General features: G+C 41.7%; 1 protein-coding gene across 1 annotated transcript; it reads left to right on the top strand.

Moving 5' to 3' along the window:
• Positions 1-22,305: 22,305 nt before the first annotated feature.
• On the top strand, positions 22,306-23,442 carry LOC136495671 (uncharacterized). The gene has a single exon (XM_066491542.1). The coding sequence runs from the start codon at positions 22,306-22,308 to the stop codon at positions 23,440-23,442; it is 1,137 nt and encodes a 378-aa protein (XP_066347639.1).
• Positions 23,443-24,290: the final 848 nt, after the last annotated feature.

The following is a 24,290-nucleotide window of genomic DNA, read 5'->3' as shown; positions in this document are numbered from 1 at the left end:
AGACCTTTCGAGTTATTTAATAAAATCTCTGGTCCAAGGGCTCGAATCATGTCCTCTAAATCATCTTCGTCCCTGACACGTGCTCCACCATCATTATTGGCACCACCTTCGTCGTTACCATCCCAACCACCAGCATCACCACTTTGTTCATTGCCAAACTCGAAATCCATTCGTGCATCAAGCTCTGCTGAATATTGAGACAGGGATTCTATGGATTTCGTCGTATTCCTCCTCATCCTCGTCATTAACAATAACTATTTTACCATGATGAATCCACACTGTGTAGTCCTCAACAAATCATCAGCATAATCAAATGTGATCTGATGATAGTCACGCATGTACATGTCATACGGTTCTTGCAATCTTTACAGGAATAAATAATTGTATCCTTGTTCTCTGTCAATATCGTTGCATGCTTCTTTGCGGCTTCAATAAATTTATCCACCTCTTCACGGAAACCTTGCCTTGAACCTTAACGAACCATACATCCAAGAGTTCATGTACTCCATCTTTTACAACAACAACAAAACAAACATTAAAGGACTACTTATTCAGATTATATATATAAATAAATCAAATTAATAATTACTTGAGAATAATTGTATATACTTCAGATATATATGAATATAAATCAAATATAATTACATGAAGCATACAAACACACCTATGGTAGAGGAAAATTAATTAATGACTCATTTATCCATAAATAATTAAAATACATATTTGTTGATTACAATAAACAATTTCAAAGACAACAATTAGTAATAATTATATTTTACCCAATATCTTTCATACAAACCCTAGTCCAATTTCATCAAACATAAATTTACAAAAACGAAATTAATAAAAAAAACTAAACCCTAAATCTAGATCTACATGCACATGAAACATCCATAAAACTAATTAATTGTTCACTAAAATCAAGAAACATGGACCAAATAAGGGTATGATCTTGTTCCCCTCCCTAATTTACCCTAGTACATTCAAAACTTAGGTCTAATTTGCTTCCTAAGTAGCTCAAGCACCATAGAAGAGAGAGAAAAATAAAACTCTAATTACTCACTAACCAACCGTTAAAACTTCAACAAAAAGTGTGGAATAGCATTTTCTTACATTCTACCACCTCTCCACCAACGGATTTAAGACCAAAACCTTTCCCCCTTAGTAGAGCAATTTTTGGGAGGTGCCCAAGGCCTCCCCACCTTTCTTTTCCCGGTTGGAGTGAGTGACCCGAGGAGAAAGAAGATGCTGCAGTTTGCTTTATATGTGGGTCATTTGTAGGGGCGGCTGGTGATTAAGCCACCCCTACAAATCGGAGGTATTTATATGCGGACATTTTTAGGGGTGGCTCAATCACCAGTCGCCCCTACAAATAGCAACACTAGGGGCGGCTGGTGAGTGGGGCGGCTCGTATCACCAGCCGCCCCTGCTGTTCCATTTGTAGGGGCGACTGGTGTCTGGGCTCCCGAGCACGCCACTGTTGGGGTGACTCCATCACCAGCCGCCCCAACAAAAAATTCGCCCCATTGCTACAAACCGTTTTTCACGTAGTGGCCGCCTCAGCAAATGAAAATGGCCGCCTCAAAAAATCCGCCGTCTCGGTTAATGTTTAGGTAGTGCCTCGTAAAATTATTTTTATAGTAGTGACATGTGTTTTACTAGCGCGAGGAAATTGGGAGTGTGTATTCATTTTACTACCAATAATAGCGTCTGGAGGCAGATGCTTTGGATTACTATGAGAAAAAATATGACAGCGCAGGATTGAGCCCGGTTTTGTCTTGTTGGCAGCTACCCCTCATTCTCAAAATAGGCGCACATCTCACATCCAAGGAGTCAAACAATTTTAAATTTAACTAAATTTATAAAAAATATTATTGACATCTGTATCTCTAAATAAGTTTACTATGATAATAAATAGTGTATTTAATCTAATGGTGTTTATTTCATACTATAAACATTAATATATTTTGTATATATTTGGTCAAAATTGAAATGTGTTTACTTCTTGAGATGCGAGATATGCATTTATTTTGGAACGGAGAAAGTACGTACTTTGCTAGGCACTGTGGTCCGGCTGAGCAAGAAATTGAAGTGAGCAGTTGTTTGTATCGTGCACTTTGCTTGCCTCGATTTCTGCATTAAGATTTTTCTTGCTGATCCAAGAGAGCCAAATTGGCTTGCTTGGCTGGGCATGCGTCTTGTAGCTTGTGCCATCCACACCAGGCGAGGTGAGGCAAACCTGGTGAAGGTTCCAAACACGCCCTAAAAATTAGCTCACATTAGTTGTGGTTGGCTACCTAAATCAACCCACCTATTAACACTCTTGTTTGGATGCGCTAAAGCTAATTTTGGATGATTTTTAGCTAGGTACGAATTAGACCTTGTATCCAAACAAGCCCTTTAGTGAGGCAACTGTTTGATTCACTTGTTACTGTTTGAAATTGTTGTCATACCTTTTGTTTTGTTTTTGATGAAGTCATGCCACTTTTAAACAAGACAAAAATGCAAATTATTTACTTTGCAAACATGTAAGCTATCGTATGTGTATATATTTGAAAATAAATGCAAAGTATAATAAATGTGAAGGATTTTAACAATATATTCTAGAAGGAATTAGTGGAAAATGATATACATTAATAACCATACAAAATCAAATATGACAAGTACTTTTAACCAGGGGATTACTACTGTTGCTACGTGTGCTCGTAATCACTGTGGTCACGGTTTTTGTTTAGAATGAGGCAAGTTTTCAAACAAAATTGTTGCAAATAGGCCAAAATCCTAGTATTTTTGTACTGCAAATATGTTTGGTTGTGATAATGACTTTGTTTCCTTCATAACATAAAATCACGACAATTGTATCTAATGTCACAATCGCTACACAATTTGTTTTGGTGAAACACGTCACCTACCATTAAAGGAATAATATCTTTTACTCCTAGAACAAATCCAATAAAACATGAGCATCCATGCAAAATCGAAGACTTAAACTTAGTTGGCCTGGTACCATCATTGCAATTTAGATTTTTGTGGCAATATTAGAATACTATTACAACAAGTAAACATAGCACTTTAATAAGAGAGCAATAGCTGGCAATGAGTTTCACCATTGTTATTGGAAAATATAAACCACAAGATCTGTCCGTCGAGTCTTCCTTATCAGGCGTTTAGAGAGGTAGAATGTACATGAATGAGTTCATCATGCGAGGTTGTGTGTCTCAGTTTCTTGGAAAGCATGTTAGAAATTGAAAAACCCCTTTGTCCCAAAATAATTGACATTACATAATTCAAATTTTATTCCAAAATACTTGATTTTCTCGCCTTTCAACCCACCTCTCTTTTCTCAATGCACCTTTCTCTTCTCTATCTTTATTTCTCTTCTTATAGGGGCACTTTGGCCTTTTAGCTACAACATTGGTATCTGTACGCAATCTTATAACATCCATTATTTTGGGACGGAGGGAGCATGCACATTAGAGCATCTCCAAGAGTTTCCAGAACCCAACCCCAATCTTGATTTTTTTGGCAAGATTGAAAAAATGCTCTCCAACAACTCCCTATCTTAACTCCCAATCTTTCCGCACTTGAAAAAAAATCTATCCGACCACGAGAAAATATAAACGCGCGTATCTGTCTGCCAATCTGAAGGTGGAAGGATGTGAGGAGGAATAAGGAGAAGGACATGGTTCCCAATACAAATATATAAGAGAAAAAGAAAGTATAAAAGTGGTTGATGTGACTTGAAATAGTGTGGGATTACTGATACAATATTGGCATCTATAATTTAGGAGCAAAATTTTGAAAACAGTTGGAGGAACCATAACAAATATGCTCTCAACTTTTTTAGCTATTTAGATAACTCGTTGATTTACCGACCGATTTTTTAGGAACTATTGGAGATTCTCTAAGCTGATATGAAAGTTGGGTAATTGATTAGTAATTTTATCAGTCATCGTGACATCAGCCGGAGCCCGGAGGCAACACGCATGCTACTACAGTGACCAGCATATAACGGTCCAAAACATTTGTTTTCCTGTGTTGCTTGGTCGTCCAAGCCAAAAACGTACGTACCTGGTCCAACCCAGAAGATTCCAATGAGTCCTCGATCTTTTGTTCATCATGGCACACTCCAATTATTAGCAACGACGTCGTCTAGAGATGACGATCATCAGTTTAAACATGGCGGGTTGCCAGGTCTTCAAGGCCATAGACTAGACTCTTCGAGCTAGTCAAACACACTCCTGCGAAATATATGCCAAGTTGACGAAAATGACGTATCTTTCAGAAAAACATGGGCGTGTTTAGTTTGAGGAAAGTTGGAATTTGGCTATTGTAGCAATTTCGTTTTTATTTGGCAATTAGTGTTCAATTATAGACTAATTAGGCTCAAAACGTTCGTCTCGCGATTTCCAACCAAACTGTGCAATTAGTTTTTTTTCGTCTACATTTAATGCTCCATACATGTATCGTAAGATTCGATGTGATGACTACTATAGCACTTTTTGAGAAGTTTTTTTTGAACTAAACATGGACATAGTCAATTAGTTTGAAAATGGATAACAGAAATGGCTTCAAATCGCACGGCTCAATCGATCTTCAGATGACTGCGGCGGCAAATAGACAGGGCCGGGACTGTACAGCTAGCTCCTAGCGCCAGGACAGACGATCGTGGAAATCAGCTAGCGCGCTCGTTCACTAATCGTTGCTCATTTATTTACGGAAGCATAGGCGTATATAATCAAATCAACCTCTACGTAGAAAACAATTTTTATCAACGGTTTGATTTTTTTTAGAGGCGGCTGGTGATGAAGTCGTTCCTACAGTGACATGCTCGGATGTCCAGACACCAGTCGCCCATACAAATAGAACAGCAGGGGCGGCTGGTGTTACAAGCCGCCCCTACAAATGGGATCTGATTTATAGGGGCGGCTCAATCACCAGCCGCCCCTGGAAATGATATTTGTAGGGGCGGCTGGTGATTGAGCCGCCGCTACAAATGGCCCCGTATTTATAGCACCGATTTGTAGGGACGACTCAATCACCAGCCGCCCCTACAAATGCCCCCCATATAAAACATATGCAGCACATTCTTCCTTCTCGGGTCACTCACTTCAACCCGTGAAAAAAGGTGGAGAGGCCTTGGGCACCTCTCAAAAATTACTCTACTAAAGGGGGATGGTTTTAGTCCCAAATCCTTTGATGGAGAGGTGGTAGAAGGTAAGAAAATGCTATTACATACTTTTTTTGAAGTTTTAATGGTTGGTTAGTGATTAATTAGAGTTTTGTTTTTCTCTCTCTTCTATGGTGCTTGAGCTATTTATAAAGCTAATTAGACATAACTTTTAAATGTATTAAGGTAAATTAGGGAGGGGAACAAGATCATACCCTTATTTAGTTCATGTTTCTTGATTTTAGTGAACAATTAGTTAGTTTTATGGATTTTTCATGTGCATGTGGATTTAGATCTAGGGTTTGGTTTTTTTATTAATTTCGTTTTTGTAAATTTATGTTTAATGAAATTGGACTATGGTTTGTATAAAAGATATTAGGGTAAAGTATAATTGTTGCTAATTGTTGTCTTTGAAATTATTTATTGTAATCAATAAATATGTATTTTAATTATTTATGGATAAATGAGCCGTTAATTAATTTTCTTTTACTATGGTGTGTTTATATGCTTTATGTAATTATATTAGATTTATATTCATATATATCTGAAGTATATACAATTATTCTCAAGTAATTATTAATTTGTTTTATTTTTATATATATCTGAATAAGTACTCCTTTAATGTTTTTTTGTTGTTGTTGTAAAAGATGGAGTACAGGAACTCTTGGATGTATGGTTCGTTAAGGTTCAAGGCAGGTTTCTATGAAGAGGTGGATAAATTTATTGAAGCCGCAAAGAAGCATGCAACGATATTGAAAGAGAATAAGGATACAATTATTTGCCCATGTAAAGATTGCAAGAACCGTATGACATGGACAGATGTGACTATCATCAGATCACATTTGATTATGCGAGGATTTGTTGAGGACTACATAGTGTGGATTCATCATGGTGAAACGATTATTGTTAACGACGAGGATGAGGAGGAATACGACGACGAAACCATAGAATCCCTGTCCCAATATTCAGCAGAGCTTGATGCACGAATGGATTTCAAGTTTGGCAATGAACAAGGATGATGATGCTAGGTGGTTGGGATGGTAACGACGAAGATGGTGCCAATAATGATGGTGGAGCACGTGTCGGGGATGAAGATGATTTGGAGGACATGATTCGAGCCCTTGGACCAGAGATTTTACTAAATAGCCCGAAAGGTCTAGCAAAATTTGGAAATGGTGACAAAAGCATCGAAGGAGACTGTGTATGGTGTTGAAAAGGGTTGTCCGATACATTGGACATTGCTACGTTTTGTGCTTGAGCTGCTCATCCTTGAAGGCTAAGTATGGCTGGTTAGACTGTAGTTTCAATGATCTATTGCATCTCCTGTCATGGGTGCTGCCACAACCAAACTCAGTTCCACCAATACATACCAAGCGAAGAAGGTCATAAGTCCATTGACAATAGGGGGTTGAAAAAAATCCATGCATGCCCCAACCACTGTATACTTTTTCATGGTGAAATGTTCAAGTCACTAGGATAAATGTCCCCGGTGTGGGGCCAGCCGGTACAAGAACAATGACCTTTACGGTGAGGGACAAACTCTCCACAGGGGAAAAAGAGGAATAAGAAGGGTGCCAAAAAGGATGGTACAAGAATCTCAGCCCCCAGAGGACACTCCATTAGGCAACAATGCAAAGCAGAGAAGAATTCCTGCCCTGGTAATATGGTACCTGCCAGTGACCGACCGCTTGAGACGTATCTTCGTAAACCCTAAAGAAGCCGCACTCATAACATGGTAGGATGATGAGCGCAAGGTGGATGATGATAAGATTGCACACCCGGTTGATTGTAGTCAGTTACAAAGGTTTGATGAGAAGCACAAAGTATTCAGCGATGACCCAAGGAATGTACGGTTTGGCTTGAGCACCGATGGAATGAATCCCTTCAATGAGAGGATGAGCGACCACAGCACATGGCCAGTGATCTTAACCATGTACAACATCCCAACATGGCTGTGTCAAAAGAGAAAGTACCTTCTCCTCACTATTCTTATTTCTGGCCCTAAACAACCAGACATTGATATAGACGTGTTCCTTGAGCCCTTGATGCAAGAAATGGAGAGGCTACTGGAGGCATGGGGAGCAAATGTATGATGCGTTCTGAAAGGAGGACTTCATATGTAGAGCAATAATATTTGTTACTACCAATGATTACTCCGCACTATTTACTTTGTCTGGACAGATAAAAGGGAAGACGGGATGCTTGGTTTGCTTGGATGGTACTACATGGGTGTACCTGGATGCATCCAAGAAGATAGTTTACCTAAGGAATCGACGCTTCTTAAAGATAAGTCATAAAGTACCATAGCAAATTGTTCTTTAGATTTTATGACAATGCCCCAGAGATTGAACCCCCTCTAGAGAGACGTCATAACAGGAGAACACGTGTACAGAATGGTGAAAAACATACGCGTCATCTATGGAAAGAAGAATCCAGGATGGGACGAACAGAGATAGAAGCACACCTCCTGTCGAAGGACGTACCTTTCAAGAAACAATCGATCTTTTTTCAGTATCTGCCTTATTGGCCAGACTTGGAGGTCCCCCATGCCATTGATGCTATGCACGTGCAGAAGAATGTCTTTGAGAGTCTCATTGCTACCTTGATGGACACAGGCAAGTCAAAGGATGGTCTGAAAGCACAGAAAGACATGGTGCAGCTAAACGTGATGCCACAGCTTCACCCGGTACCTGAGGCTAATGGAAAATACACTCTGCCCAGCGGCGTGCTTCAACCTAACACCAGATGAGAAGAGAGCTATATACACTTTCCTGAGAGGGATCAAAGTCCCGACCAGGGTTTTCAGCAAATGTGAAGAAGCTAGTGTCGATGAAGGACTTGTCAATAACACACTGCAAGGTTCACGATTGCCATGTGATGCTGATAATATTTCTACCTATTGCAATCAGGGCTATAAAGCCAGAGTTCTTAAAAATGGTCATCACCCGCATGTGCTACTTCTTTTCGAAGATCTCACAGAAGACGATTGGCAAGGAAGAGCTGAGTGACCTACATGAATTTGTCGTGGAGACACAAAACCAACTGGAGATGTGTTTTCCTCCTGCTTTTTTGATATAATGCCACATCTCATGATTCACATGGTTCATCAGATACAGGCGCTGGGCCCTTGCTACTTGAATGAAATGTGCTCCTACGAGCGGTTCATGTCGGTTCTAAGTCGATACGTGCATAATCGAGCATACCTAGAGGGCTCCATGATAGAGGGCTACAGTACTAAAGAAGTCGTCGAGTGCTGTCAAGAGTACCTAAAAGTACAGAAAAGGATTAGTAAACTCGATTCTCGTCATAAGGGTAGGCTGACTGGGAAGGGCACCAGTGATAGAAAAGTGTTCATCGACCATAATTACAAAGAGGTGAGTCGAGCGCATTACAGTGTCTTGCAGAGTACATAACTGATGCAACCGTATATTGATGAATACTTGGCTATCATTATGGCGGAGAGAAATAGCCATTCGGATGATTGGGTCATGAAACAACACAAGCAACGACTAACTACATGGTTGAAGGATCAAAACATACCACCTGGAGAAACCATAGACTCTATTACCATTAGTAGGTTGGTGGAGGGGCCATCGAGATAAGTGGCATCTTGGAATGCTTATGACATCAATGGGTATGCATACTATACCCACGCAAAGGATAGTAAATATGTGAACTAAAACAGCAGCATTCGAATAGAGGCTCTCGATGGATTAGGGCGAAAAATCCAATACTTTGGCATCATTGAAGAGATATGGGAACTTGACTATGGAAGGGATATAACGGTGGCCCTGTTTCGATGCTGCTTGGATCAAACAATACCAACTGAACGAGATCAGGATTGAGAGTCCTGGACCTCGAGAATCTAGGCTACCAAGATGACCCTTGGGTGCTCGACTTCACGTGTCGCACAAGTTTTCTATATGTCTGACCCACAAAGTAACCTCCTCCCGAAGAAGAAGACAAAGCATGTGGTTGCCTCCGGGAAACAACATATTATTGGAGTTGATAGCGTGGACGATGTTGAAACTTACAATAACTACGATGAGATGCCGCTATTCATAGACTTTCCTAAGAAGATTAGTGTTGTGGAAAAGAACCTCTCCAAAGACATAATGCCATTGGGAACGAAAAGGTGTCAAGGGATAAGTCGTTACAGCGAGGCTAGCTAGTTGTTGAACGTGGAGTGTTTGTGTAAGTGTGTGTTTGTAAGACTTCATTTATGCATGCGTGATGAGTTAAACAACTTTTATGTTTATAGACTTTTATTGTTGAAATTATTTAAGGTTTCAAAATCTTGTTTGAAGTTGCCATTTATTGAAATTCAAAATTTCAATTGTTCAAATTTGGTCAAATGAAAAGATGATCAAAATAAAAGTTGTATATATTGATGAGTTCTACAACTTTGGTATTCATGAGTTTTTCAGCTGAAATCATTTACTCTTTCAAAATATTATTTTAAGTTGAAATTATTTGAATTTCAAATTTTGAATCGTTCAAAAAATGTCACATGACAAGATGACCAAAATAAAAGGTGTACATATTGATGAGTTATACAACTTTTAATGTTTACAACATTTTCATTATATTTCATTTAATGTCATAAAATTATAGTCAAAGTTTAAAAAAATACAAAATTAATAATTAAATTAAATAGAAAATATTTGTAGGGGCGGCTAGATCAGGAACCGTCCCTACAAATACATTTGTAGGGGCAGCTGGATCAGGAACCGCCCCTACAAATGCATTTGTAGGGGCGTCTGGATCAGAAACCGCCCCTACAAATCACCCTTGGTATATAAACAGGGGCGCTCGGGTGACAAATTGGTGGGCGCTCTCTTCTTCCTCCCTGACGCCGTCAGGCTGCCTCTCCGCACCCCCGGACGGCCTCTCCCCGACACCGCCGCCTCCCTCTCCTGCACCGCCTCTCTGCCGCCTCCCGGACCTCTCCCGACGCCGGCTGCCTCACTCTCCTACACCCCCGGGCCACAGCTCAACATCCCCGATGCCGCTGCTTCCCTCTCCGCACCGGGTAAAAGAAATTATTAGCAACAACCAAGACAAATGAACGTAGTTTGGCATAGTACAGAAAAACCATAAAATCAATAGACAGCATAGGACCCATCTTACCTTGACAAGATCTATCCAATTCCTCACTACACTCCAGTTTGTCACTGTAGTACTTATCATCTGTACATGTGAGAAAACTAACTGTAGTACTTATCATCTGTATCTATTAAAAATATAAATAAAACTGAGACATATGTTTGTGTCACTCAACCCAATAATTTGGGAGTGATCCATTTCCAAAATACAACCTGCAGTTGAAAAGTAAATATATGGAACATGTTACTTCAAGTACATCTTGTTGACAGCTAGAAAAATGATGTCATATGCAACCATATTGAAAAGTATTTTGTACCTGCTCCGGCATCTGGTGAGACTTGATCTTAGTCTTAGCCTCAATGTTAAATATTTGAAGGTGATCCTTTGGCTGCCTTTTGAATCCTTGATTAGCTTATAGTTATTAAGTTCAACTCTATACTTAAAGCTTTGTTCGATATATTTTATTTGATGCAAAAGAGCTTATCTAGTTCTATGATTAAATACATGCAGCAACCACTGGATTTGTATAGCCGTCGATGTCGGGAGGAGCATAGCATAGGTCTTTGATTCAATAGATAAGGACTCGGTGACATACAAAGACTTCATATTGATTCTCAAGACGTATACATATTGACAATCCTCATTAGCTTATATGTTTGTATACATACTTCTAACGTTCACTTATGGATACTAACAAGTTGTATTTGCTAAAATAATTCGAACAGGGCATTTAGGTTCTATGTCACTCATCATCACGGAAGGCATGATCCAGCGAGGAAGGAAAAGTTGGCTATAAAAATACTATGTGCGGTAAGTGTAACTTACTTCTTCAGTACTCCATTACATGGCTGTCAAAAGCATTACCTAACATTTTCATATGCAAAACACACAGTACCCCCAGTAGAGGCCTGGGAGTGTACATTATGGATACTATATATGTTCTATGATGAGTAACACCAGTGCCTACAGGAGACACCCCTTAAGGGTAAGTTTGAACCTCTTATCAGTAGTATAAAAACTTCGTACATGGTATGAAATACTAAACCAAAATTTAGTTCTCTTGTAGTGGAGAGAAGAGAAAGGAATGAAAAAAGACCCATACAAGGATGACCAACTCTTAGAGCTCGTCGGCGACCTTTGCAACTTCATATTGGACCAGATTGTACACGTCAAAGGCGCCTACCATGACCAAGAGTCTGACTTAGGTAGAAATCCTTAGTACCAACACCTTCGTGAGACTGAAAGGCTAGCTCTAGGACGTTGATAACAATGTTTATGGAATTTGTATATTAAATGATGGATTGTATATATCCTTACGAATTGGACTTGTAATTGTAGTTTATATAATACTATTGTGCTGGTAGTCGCGTTCGGAACGTTGGTCGCGGGGCGTTCGGCAACGCGAACGCGGTTCGGAACGTTGGCCGCGGGGCGTTCGGCAACGCGAACGCGGTTCGGAACGTTGGTCACGGGGCGTTCGGCAATGCGAACGCTGAATGGAATACGCGGAAACAAACAGTTCTGGTCGAATTTGAATTGTCAATTTGAATTTTTTTTACAGGAAAACGTACTGTAGGGGCGGTTCTAGATTGAACCGCCCCTACAAACAGGTATTATAGAGGCGGCTGACACTATAGCCGCCCCTACAAATTGATTTGTAGGGGCGGTTGGTAATTGAGCCGCCCCTACAAATCGATTTGTAGGGGCAATTCGTAATACCAGCCGCCCCTACAAATCGATTTGTAGGGACGGCTCAATCACCAACCGCCCCAATAAATCGATTTGTAGGGGCGGCCTGGGAACCGCCTCTACAAATGCATGATTTGTAGAGACGGTTCGGTAGGGGCGGCTGGCCAAACCGCCCCTACAAAGGGTTATCAGCCGCCCCTAAAAATGCTTTGTGTAGTAGTGAACCTTACTATTTATACCAACCATTTTTTTTTCCTGATGAACACTATGATGCATGATCGGCCGATAGAAACTTAATCAGTATAGTGGATGATGGCATGCATAGTTTTATGTCTAGACTAGATATATGATCGTGACATCTGCGTAGATTATACAAATACAAACAATTAATTAAACGCAAGCATGATTAGCATGGGAGAGTCAGAAAAATGCATGTATCCTTAAACTAGAACCAGGCGATGCAAGAAGTACGTCCAAGCAAAGACTGTGTCCGGCCACGAAGCTGCCTTTTTGTCAAGCAAGGAAACGGCGTCTGCACGCATGCACTGCACGGCGTCGCACGAGAGTGATCGATAGGTCGAGCTCTAGGCGGCCGGGGAGTGGTGGAGCTCTAGGTAGCCGCAGCCCGAAGCGGACGACGACGAGGTAGCTGATCGAGTCGCACGCACGGCGCGGCGGGCTTAGCTTGGCAGACACGCATGCGTGTGCTGCCGGCTGGTGAACGCCAGACACGTCCGTGCGCAGCTGGAAAACTACCACGCATCAATTGCCAAGGCGAAGCTACTAGGGCTATACCAGCTCGTGCAGATGCATGGAAGTTACGCACATGAGAGAGAGAGAGAGATTCGTTCTGAGGGGACCCGGACTCTGCATCGTGTTGCGTTCTGTAAGGTTCTGTTTGGTTCGTACAGTGTCTCCTAAAATTTCTGTCACATTGAATGTTTGATATATATATGAAGTATTAAATATAAACTAATTATGAAACTAATTGCATAACTTACGACTAATTTGCGAGACGAATCTTTTAAGCCTAATTAGTCCATGATTTGATAACGTGGTGCTATAGTAACATATGCTAATGATAGATTAATTAGGCTTAAAAAATCATCTCGTAAATTAGCCTCCATTTATGTAATTGGTTTTATAATTAATCTATATTTAATGCTTCTTATTAGTATCTAAACATTCGATATGACATGAATTTTAGAAACGACTAAATGACTAAACACCCCCAAACTATAAGTAACTACTACTTGCCTTGCTTGCAAAGGTACGTAGCCCGTGTACACATTCTACTGCATGCAAATGGAAAGAAAAATACATATAAAGTACACGCGTATATATGTACTGCATATACTATGCTAGCTTGGCAGCGAGCCGTATGCTAACATTCTTCTTCTTTCCATGCGTATATGCGTCTCTTGACGGATGTTCCTGTGTTTACGTTATCGAAACCACACACACATACAGGTCGTCAGGCCTCGCTTTAAATGCACAAATTTTTTAAGTTGGGCCTTGTTTAGATCGTAAGTTTTTTCACTCTCTCTTCCATCACATCAAATCTTTGGAGACATATATGTAGTATTAAATATAGATAAAAAATAACTAATTACACAGTTTGATTGTAAATTACGAGACGAATCTTTTGAGTCTAGTTAGGCCATGATTGGACAATAATTATCAAATACAAATGAAAGTGCTACATCGTCAAATACTAATTCCTAACCTCAATCTAAACAAGGCCTTGGTAGTACTGAGAAGTTTATGTTTGTTGGTGGCAAAGATTAAGCAGCAACATGCCAATAATTTTGCCTTGCTTTTGCTACATATCGATGACATTGTTATTATTAGCATACGATCCATGCATGGGAGTAAGTATTAGCATCAGATGGATAGTTTTATATATAGGGAGAGTATATTCAGTAGCCAGCTACAAAATAAGTTATTCTGTAGCCACCTCCATTTACAATAATTTTATATACTAATTTACGATAATGTCAATACATATTTATGATAATTGATTTACTATAACATATGAGGGTATTTACCATAACGTTATAGTAAACCACTTAGTAAGGAGTTACTATAATATTGTAAATTAACATAGTAATTATCGTAAATCAAAGTGGCTATAGAATAAGCTATTTTGTAGCCAACTACAGGGCAGTAGTTATATATATATATATATATATATATATATATATATATATATATGATGCTGCTGTGACGACAAAAAAATTTCTTGAAAACCCTGGAGCGTGTAATTAAGCACGCGCGCGCGCGTTGAAGGTAGAACAACGGTGGAAGCAGCCGCTTTCGTTTTCACAAGCGCGGTACGACGACACATATATACAGGTAGTAGTGCTTTCTGCGTACAACGGCTGCATATATACAAACCATACATACATGTTCAATATATAATTTGTCTTCAACTTTGTTGAAAAATAAGTATTCAGACAAAGACCAGTGAGCAATCGCCATCTGAAAGCAAGTCTCTCGCGCTTATGCTTGGTAGCACGCATGCATTTCTTTCAGGGACAGTTTTTGAAGTTTGATTCGTTCAACCCGGCAGGCGGGACCTGGAAACATACATAGATAGATACATACATGCATGACACTGTACACACATATACTGTACTGTGCGTCATATGCAGCTTGGGCGACGACGGATGTGGATTGGTGGTTCATGAAATCAAGGCCGGCCGGCAGGGCCATGGCCATGCATGCATGCAACAAATTGCAAAAGGACAGTCGTCGTCCTGGCATTCAGTGCATAGAGAAACTAAACAAGCCCTAGGTTAGCACAAGTAGCTAGCTAGGTAACTAATCCCGGCTGATCGACGATCCTGCATGCATACATGCATGTCTTGAGAGCCGGGGCATGAAAGGAGTGGCAGTGAAGGAAAGCTACTGGGCTGGGCGGATCCGGAGGAATAGATGCTTAGCAAGCTCGCCACTAATTCCCTCGGGATTAATTTTTTAAGAGGGTAAACCAAGGAATTAGCCGAAATTCCCTGGCCCATCTCATACATATTCTTATTTATTTATGGCGTGCGTGCAGTGCAGTGTGTATATATAATCCGCATGCTCCTGGGAGGCCGCACATTCCTTGTTCCTCTGATGTCTTCTCTACTCAATTGGGGCTCCATCTCGCCGACCAAGGAGCAAACTGCACTAGTTAATGGCATAATTTGCATTGGCTTGGGATTAGCAAGCACGAGTGAGGCGGCCGGAACTGGCCAGCTAGGGATCGGGTGCTGGGACGTCGATCCACCGTCTCAGCTGCAATTAGCAGAGGGAGCGGGGGGGCCTGCGTGCATTCCATGCCATGCATATGGGGACACAGCAGTTTGTTGCTTGACGCTATTGCCGCTGTCCCCTCGATCGCCCGCCACCCCGCCCGGCCCGCCCGCACATGCATCATCATCGCAATCCGCCGATCGATCAATCATCCAATCCGATCCCCGGCAGCGGCCGGCCCTTGTAGCTGTAGGTACGTACGTACGTGCTCTGGCACAGGCAGCCGGCCATGTCGTGCGCTCAAAGCATCAATGCGTCGTCCCCGGTCCCGGCGTCTATAGCGACTTGGCGGCTGAGCGACGCCGCGCGCGCATGCAGGCGCAGCTTGCAGATGCATGCATTCATCCATCGGATAATACGACACACACATTGTACGTATCGTCAAAGGTTTTGAAACTCTTGCAGAATGGCCTCTCGCAGCGGCAGCGCAACGCCTTCTGCCCGGGTTCTGTTGGCTTACCTTAGTTATTACTGTATGTATAAAAACAAGTCGTGCAGAGAATGTATTTAACCAAAAAAAAATAGAGAGCTATGTTTCATTGCTTCGTTCATATTATATAGGAAAAACATATAACACAGCACACGGTCAGACATGATGTGATAAAAACTAATTAATTAGGTGGACATTTTACACTGACCCCTATGCACCTTTGATTGAGACTGAGCACGAGCACCTCGTTGTCCACGAGTGCGTCATCTATCACTAAAAGAAACAACATAGTTAAATCCTACAATAAATTCAGAGAGAACGTAAGTTGACATATTACATCGTAATAAGCTAGGAATCCAACCAGCTGATGAGCTACATTTATTTCGCTAATAAAAAGTTTAAAACTGAGAACATAATAACCACTGCTGGAGACGGCATCTTTGCCGAGGGCCTGAGGCCCTCGGCAAAGGCCCATTAACCCTCGGCAAAGGCTTTGCTGAGAGCGGCCCTCGGCAAAGAGCTCTCGGGGAATTTTGAGTCGATGAAGAGGGTCTTTGCCGAGGGCCCTTTATCAGGCACTCGGCAAAGCCTTTGCCGAGGGCTGGAGCGGCACTCGGCAAAGAAAAGCAGCCGTCATGGCGCCGGCGCCTGGGATGGAGTCTTTGCCGAGGGCCGTCTCCAGGGGCCCTCGGTAAAGAATTATTCTTTTTTTTTTAAAAATCTTTGCTGAGGGCCTCCAACCATGACCCTCGGCAAAGAAATGTTGTAGAAATTTTATTTTTTTTTAAAAAAAATCTTTGTCGAGGGCAATGGGACGGCCCTCGGCAAAGGACCCTTCTTTGCCGAGGGCCTTGGTCGTTGCCCTCGGCAAAGAGGCAGAAATTTAATTTTTTTTTGTTTTTTTGCATTCCATCGACACAGGCATTTCATATATATACATACATATATATACATACATACATACATATATATATATATATATATATATATATATATATATATATATATATATATATATATATATATATATATATATATATATATATATATATATATATCAACCATCACATATATATCACACAGAACCCATTTTCTCACAATATATCACAACCATAATTGTGAACCACAAATCACAATATGTTACAACGACAAGTCACATGTTCATCATCATTCACATGTTTATTACGACAAGTTCATAAAATCCAAGCACAAGTCAGAACCATAAACCACAAATATTACAACAAAGTCCAACCACATCACCTAGCACTAGTCCAGATCAAGGTAGCCTATGAGACGGTGGTGAAGGAAAGGCGGGATCACCCGGTGACGCACTACCAAATTGATTGGAACCCGCGGACGGAGGCTGCACAAAGGAGCAGAGATTGCATGCGTGAGTAATCCGGGAAAAACAGTTTTGGAACTTAGAGATTGCATCTAGTAATCTAGGAATACAAAAAGATTAGACTCAATTGAAAATTTCGGCAGCACCTCCCCTGCACGGGGAGGTTTCCAAAATCTGCAAGAAACAACGGCACGAACATCGACATCCACAACGGCACGAACGCCGACATCCACAACGGCACGAACACCGACATCCACAACGGCACGAAGGCCGACATATATGCAAAACACAAGCGAAAAGTGAACTTTCATACTTACAGGAGTAGCTGCAGGAGTAGGAGGAGGAGGAGCTGAAAACTGCATAGGTACACCCGATGCTTGCCCAAGACTTTGCATGATCACCATCATCTCCGCCATCTGCTTCTGCGCGGCCTCGAACGCGACCTGCTAGGCCTACAGCTGTGCGGTCAGTTCCGTGTTCTACTCTTGACTTTGCCTTTTTGTTTCTTACAGCTCGGCCTGCAATATTTCACTCTAATGTAACAGTAATGCAAATCTAATTTAGGTGTGTAAATATCAACGTACGACGAGTAAAACAGGAATTACCTGGAGTGCCTGGACCTGCTGCAGTGCTGGAGAAGGCCGTGAGCGTATGGGCTGACTGGAGCTCGTGCTCCATGCTCAGATAGCGTCGAGGGAGGGAACAGTGGTGGAGTCGATGGCGCCGTCTGCAATCCACAGCCGCCCGTGCTTCTTGCCTCCTCCGAGCCTCATGATTGTCTCTGCATCAATGGGCTCAGTGCGCACATTGTAATCTTCCCCATAGATCTCTCTTACCGAGGACATGTACTCTTGGACTTTAGTGTATACGTTCGGGTCAGAGTACACCTGGGGCGGGGCAGCCGGGTCGAAGGAGACAGAGGACGACGCCCTGCCCATGTGGAACATAGCCCACGCAGAGAACTCTGAGACCTCCTCGCCTGGATGCGCAGCCTCCTGCGAGAAAGACGGGAAGATGGTGAGAAATCAAGCAGAATTGAGCATCAAAATAAATGAAAGAAATCACTTACGTATGCTTGTTTGTATCCAGGGAGGCTGCGGCTGCCTTGATGGTGAGTTGGACCTTGCCTCATCAGACGCTGTTCCCGTAGCCTCTCGTGCGTGCCAACAAAGTCATGTGACAACCACTTGTCCACGATCATGGCCCAGCACTCGGGATACGATCGGCACCACCAAGGAATCACCTACAAGTCATCGAGTATTTGACATATAAAAAGATGAAATTGAACCTACTTAATATCAAAACGAATCATTATGAATGTTATTCGCCTACCTCAAGGTACTGGTCCCGGGTCAGCGTAATCAGTTTTGCTTGAGGCTTGGGGAGGGACTACTTAAGTATCGACCTATAGTAGTCTATGTGGGCTTGGACGCGCCCATGGTGGTGCATCTCGGTGACGTACTTCCTACAAGCTGCAGCAGCCGCCCGATCCGCCTGGGCCTCAAGTCCTTCTTCGGCCTTGAAAAATTTCTGCATACAAAATCGATGTATCCATTCATTATTTCAATAAAACATTTAACCAATGAATGAGATGTATTAAGCAATGTTGTGCAAGAGAAACTTACCCAAAACTCCACCAATACCTGCTCCTGCTTGTTGCGGTAAGTGTCATCCGTGACCAGCGCGTACCTGTCCCAGTTGGAGGCCGGCTCACGCACCACCGGCTCTTTGGACAGTTGCACAACGCCGGGGTACCATTTCCTGCACAAAACACCAAGGATGCTCGCAGGGGTGCGTGCTGGAGTACCTGACAAAACCAACCAGGACCTGCACAAGTGATTAAGAAAATTTATCAGTTTCTCTTATGATTTCTAACATATCTTATGAAGTAGTTGTGATAACATCTATAGTTACTTACCTCTTTGCCATAGGCCGAATCACTGGGCGGTTGTGAGGAAGCAGAACCGGAGGGAGGCTCGCGGGACCTCGCTCGTAGGGAGTTCGGGTAGCGGTACCCCCTCCGTCGCCCTCGAGCCCCTCGCCTCCCTCACCCTCGAGCGCCTCGCCTCCCTCACCCATCTGCTGACCCCTCTCGTCCTCCGATGAGGATGTGGCCGTGGCCGTCGCGTGCTCCTCCTCTAGCACCTCGTCACGTGGCGAGGGAGGAGACCGCTGCCTCCTGCGGCTGCTGCCCTTGGTCGTCCTATCGTCACCTCCTACGGACGCTACCCTGGACGAGGACCCCTCACCTCGAAGGAGAGGGCGGTCTCTCGCGTGATCACATGTGGAGATGTCTGGGTTTTAGGCATCCGACGTCACAACTTACTCGAAACCTTCTCAAAATTTTACCACAGCCTACACATGCGATAACATGACACCTCGACAAGTTTCATGATTTTCGGACTTCTTATGAATTTTATATAATTTAAAAACACTTTTTTGACAAGTTCCTCGCTATGTTACGTGAAGAAGATGCCCGAAATTTGATGCGAGTTCATAGATAGGGACTCAACATACACTAAATACCATGAATAATATTTTTCGAATCACTAAATTGCATTATTCCATCCACCTGCAGTTTAAATTTTAAATATTCGAAAAAAATCAACGAAAAGAAATAAATTAGGGAAATATATCAAAAAAGTCAAATTTGGCCCAAATTTTAAAATTGAGATTTAAATAATGTATTATAGCACCAAGAAAAATTGGATTCAAAAAACCAAAAAAAAACTCTTTGCCGAGGGTCTAGCCTGGCCCTCGGCAAAGGGGGTCTTTGCCGAGGGCCTGGCCAATGGCCCTCGGCAAAGAATATTTAAAAAAAATAAAAAATCTTTGCCGAGGGCCTGACGGCGGGCACTCGGCAAAGACTAACGCCAATGGCCGTCGTGACCCATCCGGCCATATTTGCCGAGGGCTAATTTGCCGAGGGCTAGGCCCTCGGCAAAGATTTATTTTGCCGAGGGCCGTTTGTTTGCCGAGAGCCAGGCCCTCGGCAAAGGCTTCTTTGCTGAGGGCCTATCCTGGGGCTGGCCCTCGGCAAAGACCCCCTTTGCCGAGTGCCCGAGATCTAGCACTCGGCAAACCCACAAGCCCTCGGCAAAGAGAACGTCTCCGATAGTGAACCACACTAATAGAATAAGTACCCATGCTGTTTGTAGAACTTTTTAACCACATACAATTAACACAGTACACGTTCAAATGTCTAAGATAAATGACAAGACGATACATATATAATAACCGTACTGAAGAATCTCAAGAGGCTCATCTATCTCCCTACCTCCTCCCTCTATATTCGCTCCAAGGAACTCCAACGGTAGCGGATTGAGCTCTAGCATCTACGATGAATAAGCCTTTGGTGACCCAAGGTTAATAGGAAGCTCGAACAAACAAATTAAAATGGCCTTGGACTTATTGGGTCTGATCAAACACAAAGGCCAAAACTGCCAGAAAATATTGGGAAATGCTAACATGTTGCCTTTTGTTTCCTCGATGATTTGGACAGAGTCCACTAGAGTTTTTCACCCAACAGCATACTACAACTGGCTTTACTCTGAACACAACAATTTTTTTTAATGCCTCAACCTTCAATTACAAGGTGTAGTATCTGAAGTCACATACCAACTTACACGATGCACCCTAAGCCCCTCACACTCCTAGTGCGTAAGTTAGACCTATAACCTATATCTAGCTAGGGCTAAGAGAACACATACACTACTACAGAAATCATTTTTGCTGGCACGTTGTTTTTTTTTTCACAGGCGGTTCACAATTTCATGACGCCAGTACAAAAAATAGGGTGGGCCCAGCAAGAGAACCACCTATGTAAAACAATTTACACAGGCGGCTCTCCTATCTCTACCGCCTGTGTAAATACGTGTATTTTCACAGGCGGTTTACAATGACAACCGCCTGTGTAAATACCATTTACACAGGCGGCTGACATTATAAACCGCCTGTGTAAATACACGTATTTACACAGGCGGTAGAGATAGGAGAGCCGCCTGTGTAAATTGTTTTACACAGGCGGTCCTCCTTACCAACCGCCTGTGTTAATGCTGCTATAAATTCCCTTCGTCCACCTCCAGACAAGAACAGTTACTCGCGTGCTGTGTGCACAGTGGCGGATAGAGAAGTGGCGATTCCAAGGGGGGAGGTTTTGAACTTCATTTCTTTGGTGAGAAACTTCCAAAAGGTTAGTTAGTGTCGTTGCCGTCATTTTTTTAGTGATTCTTTGGTTCAATTCTTGTATTGGAGGTGCTCTAAATCTAGGGTTAGGGTTAGGGTTCATAGCTAGGGCAAGGGAGAGAGTTTTAGCTTTTTTTTTGTAAATTCATAGTAAATTGTATCTTGCTCGGATTATAGAAAATAAATACTTTTTAGAATTCTTATGAGTAGATCTATGTAATAGAATAATGATTAACACTTTATAAAGTCTTGTCAATTGTTATACTTATTTCCTGTAATTATAAACTGTGAATTAATTTAGTTTTTTAATCTACGTACTTAGGGTTTATGAATTAATTTAGTAGTTAATGTTTTGTTAATTAGGGTTAGTTATTATTGTCTATACTTAGGGTTTGTTAAATAGGGTTAGTTATTATTTCATGTACCTTAGGTTTTTCAATAATTTTTGTTAGTAATTGATGGTTTATTATTTAGGGTTAGATATTTCATGTACTTAGGGTTAGTTAATTAATTTAGTTAGTAATTAATGGTTTATTAATTAGGGTTAGTTAGTATTTCATGTACTTAGGGTTTGTTAATTAGGGTTTGTTATTTTTGCTTATACTTAGGGTTTGTTAATCAAGATGCCATCTCTGTTTAATTAATTCTTATAATTATAAAAATGAGTTTAAATAATTATTTAAATTTTTTATTTTGTAAATTCTGTAATAGGTAGGTTTTCATATCTATTTAATTGATGGAGGATAGAATCTTAGTTATGAGGGGTTATTTTCGTTTTGTTTTTAGAGTGACATACAATATTTTCCTAACTAATTACAGATAAATATGGAGAGGTCATTATGGATGTACAACTTATCAAGATTAGACCCATCTTATGTAGTGGAGGTCCAAAAATTTATTGATGCCATGAAGATACATGCTCAGAGAACAAAGGCGAAGCACATATGTTGTCCATGCGCAGACTGTAAAAATATTGTGGTATTTGACAATGTGGAAGCAATCACTTCTCATCTGGTTTGCAGAGGATTTGTGGAGGACTACTTGATTTGGACAAAACATGGTGAGGGTAGTTCTACACCTTATATGCGGACAACTGACAACACTACAAGTAACATCAATGTGGAGGGTCCAATGCCATATCTCAATGAATGTGATGCTATGCCAGATATCAATGAAACCCATCATGCTATGCCAGATGTCAATCAAACTCATAATTCTACGTCCGATGTTAATGAAACTCAGCATGTTAACACTGATGCCACTGAAGATGCAGATTTCTTAGAGGCAATAATGAACCGTTGTGCGGATCCATCAATATTCTTCATGAAGCGAATGGAAGCCTTGAAGAAGGCAGCAGAAGAGCCTTTGTACGACGAGTCGAAAGGTTGTACCAAAGAGTGGTCGACACTACGGGCTGTTCTTCAGTTTTTGACGATTAAGGCTAGATATGGTTGGTCCGATGCTAGTTTCAATGATTTATTGCGTGTACTTGGAGACCTTCTTCCTAAGGAGAACAAAGTGCCTGCTAACATGTACTATGCAAAGAAGCTAGTCAGTCCACTTACGATGGGTGTTGAGAAGATCCACGCATGTAGAAATCATTGTATTCTATATCGGGGTGATCAGTATAAAGACTTAGACAGTTGTCCAAACTGTGGTGCTAGTAGGTACAAGACGAATAAAGATTATCGAGAGGAAGAGAATGCAGCCTCTGTTTCTTCAGGGAGGAAGCGAAAGAAGACGCAAACAAAGACTCAACAAGACAAACGTTCAAAGCCCACTAGCAATATCGAAGTGGACTATTATGCGTTGAGAAGAATTCCTGCATTGGTGATATGGTATCTCCCTGTGGTTGATCGTTTGAGGTGTTTGTTTGCAAACCCTGATGATGCGGAACTTATGACCTGGCATGCTTCTGATGAAAGGAAAGATGATGGAAAGTTACGACATCCAGCCGATGCAAAGCAATGGCAAGAATTCGATAAGAAATATCCAGACTTTGCCGAGGATCCACGAAATGTAAGGTTTGCTCTGAGTACTGATGGAATGAATCCATTTGCCGAGAGGAGCAGCACGCACAGCACATGGCCAGTGATCATGACAATATACAACCTTCCTTCATGGTTGTGTCAAAAAAGAAAATATCTTTTGCTAACCATTCTTATTTCTGGACCTACACAACCTGGTACACCTTATTGTTCATTTGGTGCCTCAAATTGAGGCATTGGGCCCCATGTATTTCCATGAAATGTGGACGTATGAGCGTTTCATGTCAATATTGAATGGCTATATGTCAAATCGTGCTCATCCGGAGGGTTCCATGATAGAGGCATACACTACAGAAGAGGCCATTGAGTCTGGAGGACCATTATGTAATAATCTCCTAAAAGACCAGGTATCAATTGGTTTGCCTCCGTTGCGACATGAGGGAAGGCTTGGTGGACGAGGGAGGATGGGACGGAAATCATTCATCCCGCCAGATTACAACATAGTCCTAGAGGTACATTATAGCATACTACAACAACTCATAATAATGGACCCATTCACCAAGCAGCACATGAAAGAGCTTCATGAGGAGAATCCAGGATGCACAAATGATTGGGTACACAAGGAACACAAGCGTCGGTTCACCGCATGGCTAAAGAATTTGGACATGACAGATGAATCAGAAACCATCAAGATTTTAGCATCTGGACCATCAAGCCAGGTCATATCATGGCAGAGCTATGACATTAGTGGCTTCACATTTTCCACCAGTTTTAGGGACACCAAGCGCATGGCACAGAATAGTGGCGTTCGATGTGAGGCTGTAGATGAAACAACTGGTGAAGAAACTACATACTTTGGATTCATTGATGACATATGGGAGGTTGAATATGGTCCACGCCTGTAGATTCCAGTGTTCCGATGTCGATGGGTTCAAGATAAACATGTCACTGTGGATAACTATGGCCAAAGAGTTCTTGATCTAAGTAAAGTAGGTTACAAAGATGATCCGTGGATCCTTGCTAACCGTGCTGCACAGGTGTTCTATGTGGAACAAATTCTATCTACGAATGAAAAGAAAA

Source organism: Miscanthus floridulus, chromosome 12 (assembly GCF_019320115.1).
Source record: "Miscanthus floridulus cultivar M001 chromosome 12, ASM1932011v1, whole genome shotgun sequence".
Lineage (NCBI taxonomy): Eukaryota > Viridiplantae > Streptophyta > Magnoliopsida > Poales > Poaceae > Miscanthus > Miscanthus floridulus.
Note: the sequence above shows the minus strand (reverse complement) of the source record. Positions and strands in the feature narration are given on the sequence as shown.